This window comes from Gekko japonicus, unplaced genomic scaffold, assembly GCF_001447785.1.
Source record: "Gekko japonicus isolate JY-2015 unplaced genomic scaffold, Gekko_japonicus_V1.1 scaffold108, whole genome shotgun sequence".
NCBI classification, from domain to species: Eukaryota; Metazoa; Chordata; class Lepidosauria; order Squamata; family Gekkonidae; genus Gekko; species Gekko japonicus.
This window is the reverse complement of record NW_015159713.1, coordinates 1,910,660-1,917,415: the sequence shown is the minus strand read 5'-3', so window position 1 is coordinate 1,917,415 and position 6,756 is coordinate 1,910,660. Positions and strand designations below refer to the sequence as shown.

The following is a 6,756-nucleotide window of genomic DNA, read 5'->3' as shown; positions in this document are numbered from 1 at the left end:
GTGTCTTCGATGTCGAGGGCTTCGGTATCGGGCGGTCGACATCGGAGGCAGGTCTCGATGCTGGAGCTGTCGATGTAGACGGTCTCTCCTCCATCGCTGAGGCAGGAGCAAGGGCCGATTCAAGTAGCGCCACTTTAAGGCGCGCAGCGCGGTTCTTCCTTGTTTGATTGGAGAAGCGAGCACAGTGATGACAGGACTCTGGCTTGTGAGACTCTCCAAGGCAAAAAATGCAGAGGGTATGACGGTCGGGAGGAGCAAGTTTGCTACCACAACGTCTGCATCTATTGAAAAATCCCCACTTCTTCTCCATAAGAAGAGAAGTGGAGAAAAACGTAAAACGTTTGGGGGGGGGGTGGCCCGAAGGCCTGAGGTAAATTCCCCTCAGAAGAAAATAAAGGTATTTTTAAAAAGTTTTTTAAAGAACAAATCACTAAAAAAGATAAAATAAAGAACGGAAATAATTCCTAAGAGCTGAGAGCTGCGAGGCAAAAGTGAACAGCGAACCAATCAGACCAATGACGAAAGAGGTCTTTCCAACGCGGCGGTAAGAAAGGAACTGGCGGGATGTCCACGCTCACCCCTCTGGGTATGCGCAGTGGGGTTCCTGCGCACGCCTGAGGGACTGGGCGCGAAAATCCGTTAAAAGAGCTTGCTACAGCACCTATCGATCCAGCGCGTGCGCACTAGATCACACTGGTGTGAAGCACAGAGACCACGTCGAAGATCTTGAAGTTATAAGAGATGGTGATGGCAACTGTCTTAGATGGCTTTAAAAGCAGATCAGACAAACTGGTGGATGATCAAGTCTATTAATAATAATAATAGCCATGGTAGTTAAATGGAAACATCCCAATTCAGAGACAGTATGCCTCTGAATGCAAGTTGCTCTCTTCTTCATCACTCTCTTATGGACTTCCCAAAAACATCTGGCCACTGTTGGAGTAGGATGTGTACACATCTCCCTTGTAAGGGGAGATAGGACAACAGCTTCAAAAAACAGAGGAAAAAGGGGGGGAGAAAATGCATCTTATTTACACTTTCTCTCCCTTTTGATTACGACATCCAAAACTGCTCAATATAAGATGTATTATTATTGGATTTTAATCTTTCCAAGGTAACATCACCACATTTTGATAGATTAGTCCTACATGTGCTTTTGAAAACTGAATAATTTGATTCTCCAAAAAAATGTTACTCAATAAGGAAAACAGTGTTCAACTTATCTCCATGTGTTCAGTCTCTTCAAATTAAATATCTGAACATCTGAGCTCCATATTCAAAAGTTGCCCTATTATTTTTGTTTTACTCTTTGCCTGGTTATATGTGTGTTCTGGAAGTATCACACAGTGCAACAACTACCAATACCGATATACACGTTGACACTCTATTACTGCTTTTGTACATCTTACTTTACAGATCTAATGGTATATCTAATACTACCTGTAGTGTTCTTTTGCATCATCCAGAGCAAGTTGTCTGAATTCCTCATACATTTTTTTATTAAAATGGTCTCTAAGGAAAAAAGACCAGAAGCGAAAAAGTGTGTTCATTTCTTGAGACTGACCAATTCCCAACCGTTTCCTTTCTGGAGAAGGAAAAATACAAGACAACCTGTTAAGAAATATAATTCTACTAACTGCCAAACACAATTTCAACATTAAACGATGCTATAAAAGCACAAATAGCACACGCCTTAGACATCTGCTCCCAGAAACAAATTCATTGGAATGTTAAAGTCACATATTAAATTTAAATATACTTTAAATGTACTTTAAAACTTGCTTTTGCTGCTGCTAGGAGTGCACTAATGAACTTCAAAAATTGCCACTACACTTTACATTCAACTAGCTTTTAAAAAACTAATCCTAATCATTTAACTACATCAAATGGTAGGAATTTTTCTACTACACAGAGGTTGCTTTTTCTGCTACCTAAACACTCAAGATAACGGAGCACAAAATTTTTGTTTACATTCACTTAAGTGAAAAAACATAACAGCACTGGAATACTTATGTGTTTGCTGCAATGCTACAACTGATAAAACACACATAATGAACAGTTATACAGTTCCTGGAACTAAGGGCCGAAAGCTATGCAGGCTTGTTACCTATTTAACCTTTTAAGAACATACACACAGTAAATAAGGCAATAGTAAAGTACAGCTTAGCATTTCGTACATATATCCAACAACAAATACTATGTATTTACCATTTAGACATCCACGGCGATACTTGTGGTACACTTGCTGTGTAAATCCATTTTCCTTTAGAAGTTCATGAGAAGGGTGCTGAAATTTTGGAAGCGAATGAGGGGTACATCCATAGCTTCCAGACAGTGGTGCACCTTCAGAAGGTGATGCATTTGAACTGCTATAGGAAATAAAAAAGAAGTCTATCAGGCCCTGACCTGGATAGCCCAGGCAAGCCCGATCTCGTCAGATCTCAGAAGCTAAGCGGGGCCAACTCTGGCAAGTACTTGGAAGGGCAACCTCCAAGGAATACCAGAGGCAAGACACAGAGCCAGGTACTCAAGCCACCTCTCTGAAAAACATCCAAGCCTCCATTAGGGGTTGCCAGAAGTCACCATGACTTCCAGGTAAACACACACACACACACACACACACACAAATATAAAAAAGAAGTCCATCAGATTTCTTCAGGACTTTCTTGTGATAACAGGAAGTTGTTCATTCTTATTTAGTACAATACATAAAACTATCTTCAGTTTCCACCACAAGAGGTAATTAAAACATTCAGAATGAGTTTATGGTACTCCTCCCTCCAGACCGTACTATGTCAAAATGCAGGAGTAAGGATTACGTATTTAAATGCTTCCCAGTATCAAAAACTACACAACATAGAAAAGGGTACTGTACAATAGAAAGGTTAAATGCAAAGCCTTTTCACTGACATGTTAGCCTTCTGCTTGTAGGGAGTTTTAGCCAAGGTGAGGCATTAGAATTTGCAGACTACCACCTGCATTCTGGACTAGTATATAACTAGGAAGAATGCATTGCATACTTGTTCCTAAAAATTTGAATGTGCATCAATTCCATCAAGTATAAGTACACAGTAAGCATAATCCACTTAAGTATGTGGCAGTGAAGAAAATAAAACTACCAGTATCATAATGCCCTTGCACAGATCTATAATGCAACAATATTTGAAATACTGCAGAAAGCTCTGTTCTCTCCCTTCTCAGAAAGGATACTGTAAATCTAGAAAAGGAGCAGAAAGGAATAACCAAAATTTACCAAGGGCTGGAATACCTTCGAAACCAGGAAAGGCTAAAAAGCTAAGGGCTTTGCAGTTTTTTTAAAAAAAAAGAAAAATAACTATGATAGATGTTTATAAAATTATGTATGGTGTGAAAAAGTGGATACACAGAACTTGCTCCTCTCCCATACACTAGACCTCAGAGACATCCAGTGATGTTCATAAGCAAGAGATTCAGGTCACACAAAAGGAAGTATTTCTTCACAGAAAACATTGTTATTTCATGGAATCTACTGCACAAGATTTGGTGGTAATGGTCACTAGCTTAGATGGCTTTAAAAGGGGATTAGACAAATTCATGGAAGATGGAGACTGCCTGATCTATACCAAATAGATAGCTCATGAGCTTCTTGTAGCTTGCTTGTTCCTACAGAGTAGTTTGTGCAGCCTCTAAAAGACCCAGGATATATAGGCAATATTTTTTAAAAATGTAATGTACACAGCCAGTAGACTTTCCAGGAAAATTTAATCAGAAAATTTTCCTATTCATATTTAAATCAATAATTTAAATCATGTTACAGAAAGAAGGCCAATAAACCATGTACAAGCACTGGGGTTTGTCCTTGCTGGATATCCCACATTTACCCCACCTATCATGATTGATATGCAGCACAACAGGCTTGACAACTGTTGATACAACTATATTTAAATATTCGGGGATGATATTTTTCCATGGAAAAATGTAACACTGGAAAATCTTCTGGCCTGCATCACTGACACAGCAGCACTTAGGTACTTTGTACACCTTATTTTCTTCCCATTTTATTTATTTCACTCTTCAAATGAAACTTTATATAAATAGCAATTTTCCCACTGATTCTATGAATGCAAAAGTTAGAATTAGCTAGCATATGATGAACTTTTGCTACCTTACAGAAGATGTTCTTGGCCTGTGATCCTTGGAATCCATGACCCACCCAACATGACTTTCTAGTGGAGGGTTTGTACTGTGACGTGTTTTTCTTTTTCTTCGTGTCTATAATAAACGAAATATAGCATATTTTACTAATGTGACTGGAGTCACTTTTTGGAAGAATCACAGGCTAATTAAAGTGAAGTTTCATAAAATTTCATATTGTATATCACTTGCATTATGAGGTCATAATGCTGAGCATCACTACCCAACCGTCTTGCTTTCACAAGTCATCAGTATGTCTTACAATTTCTTTATGGACGTAATAGTGTTAACCAAATCTATGAATATAATTTCCATACAGAAAAATTCTGATCCACAAGACCCCAAGGGCACTACGGTCGGGGACTCAACATCGACTGGTAACCCCAGGTCCCAAAGATATTAAATTTGCTGTTACCAGGGCCAGGGAGTTTTTGGTGGTGGCTCCTACCTGATGGAACGAGTTCCCGGAGAAGATCCGGGTCCTGCGGGACCTGGCGCAGTTCCACAGGGCCTGCAAGACGGAGCTCTTCCGCCAGGCTTTTGAGTAGGAGCCGCCACCATCACTATACCATCACCGTACCACCACCACTAAATGGAGTGGGTGTCATCAGGGAATGAGATGGCCCTGGGAGGAAGGACGGATCGCTGTATCACTCAGAGTCTATTGTGTCGCTTTTGGACCACTTTGTCATGTGTGACCCCATCAGTTATTTATGACATCTAGAGCACTTGTATTTTTACATGAATGATTGTTTTATTGCTTGTTTTATCTTGTTTTTATCTGTTTATGTTTGGCATATGTGCCTCATTTGTTAGCTGCCCTGAGCCCATTTGGGGAGGGCGGGGTATAAATTTAATAAAAAAATAATAAAAATAAAAACTGTTTCAGAGATTATGTACTCTGGCAATAAGGAACAGTGTCATAGTTTTAGGACTCAAAGTAAATGGCTTTTTGTTACCTTCATATCAATGGTCCTTGATTCTTTAACCACAGGATAGAATCTAGGTGTTTTGGTAGGATCTTGCACCCTTGGTGTACGAGGAGTTCTTGGTGTTCTGGAAGGACAGATTCTAGGAGACTCAGGGACAGCTGTAGGCAGTGAGTGAGCCATTGTTGCTGGAGGTACATCTTGAATACCAAACAATTTACAAGCTAGCTCTTCAGTTAAATCTAAATCAAAGGAATGTAAGATTGATAAATAAATATCAAGTACCTTGTTTTCTTAAGACAGAGACATATATAGGACTTATAATACACAGGATTCAAATTTAATATGAAAGCAATCACATTACTAGGCTCTTGAGCTTGTTTGGAGGTTCTAGCAGCGGAGCGCAGCTATTGTATACCCTTGACCGAAGAATGGTACACTCCTTCTATCTGGGATGGTCGTCCTCTTCAACCGAGCACGCAGCTTCGGAAGGGACGTACATGGAGCAGTGAGGGAGGTAGGGGACACCTGCCCAGCTAGCCAGATCAGCCGAATCAACCCTGGTGATCAATGGGGTGACAGATGTTGCAGCCAGATCACCCTCCTTCTAATTAAAAAATTGCATACTAATACAACCTGCAAATTTGATGTTTGAAGGGGGGGGGTGACTTAACCCATAAGATTCCAATAAGATTAGGAGTTAAACAAGGATGTATCTTAGCACCTTCATTGTTTAACCTTTTTATTAAATGATCTGGCTCTCTTTTTGAACACCACTGACGGGCATAGCCCCAAACTTGCTGCGTTACATGTCCCTCTCTTGCTATACACTGACGATGCTGTGTTACTTTCTCTTTTGCATATAGGTCTGAAAAGGTTGCTGTATCATTTTATGGATTATTGTGAGTTAAACTCATTGACTCTAAATTTCCAGAAGTCAAAATTATTGTTTTTGGGAAATCATGGAAACCATCTAAGTGGATTATAAGGGGGTATCACACAGAGCAAGTTAAAACCTTCAGATACCTAGGAGTGCTCTTCCATTGTAACTCCAGATGGGCTGCTCACAAAAAGGAAGTGAATCCATGAATAATGACATGCTAGAGGCTTCCGGTGGGTTGATAGGCGATGGCAGTTGTTCTCCTCGAAGCTCACCTCAAGTGGCACTCCCACGGAGCCCTTGTGGTGGGTTCCAAGCCAGAGGACTTTTGAGGGTTAGCCTCTTCGATGGCTTGAAGCCGTGGAATAGAGGCTTCCCTCCGCCCTGATGGTCCAGCCAATGGGTTACCTATGGGTGTAAGCCAATCTGACCGGGACAAGCGCAGGAGATCAAGCGGAATAGCGATGGAAGAGAGTGAGGTCAGAAGTGACCAACAATGAACGTGAGTGAGAGATAAACGGACTGTTTTTGTAAAGCGAAGCCCCCCGGAGTGCAGGGAGGGACGCCTCCTGAGCGACTGAATAGCTCAAAGAAGCGAAAGGGGGGAGAGGGGAGAGAAACAGCGTTACATTTTGAGAGACTTACTTGAACTTGGATAGAGAAACGGCGAGTCTTTCGAGCTCTGAAACAGAGGTGTTGAATTATAAACAAAGAGAGAACATGGCGGTTCCAAGGGGAAAAATAAAACCGGAAGGCAGCCAGAGTCCAAGATCG

General features: G+C 40.9%; 1 protein-coding gene across 3 annotated transcripts in view; it reads right to left on the bottom strand.

Moving 5' to 3' along the window:
- Window positions 1–6,756, bottom strand: part of LARP1B (La ribonucleoprotein domain family member 1B) — a 58,202-nt gene that overhangs the window by 12,246 nt on the left and 39,200 nt on the right. For 2 of the 3 annotated variants that reach the window (XM_015410468.1, XM_015410536.1), the window contains exons 13-16: window positions 5,133–5,344; window positions 4,145–4,251; window positions 2,209–2,369; window positions 1,441–1,585 (exon numbers count right to left, since the gene is read on the bottom strand). In XM_015410468.1, coding sequence (XP_015265954.1) covers window positions 1,441–1,585; window positions 2,209–2,369; window positions 4,145–4,251; window positions 5,133–5,344 — 625 coding nt within the window. Of the gene's footprint in view, window positions 1–1,440; window positions 1,586–2,208; window positions 2,370–4,144; window positions 4,252–5,132; window positions 5,345–6,756 lie in introns of those variants that run through there. The other variant, XM_015410598.1, reaches the window with a different exon arrangement.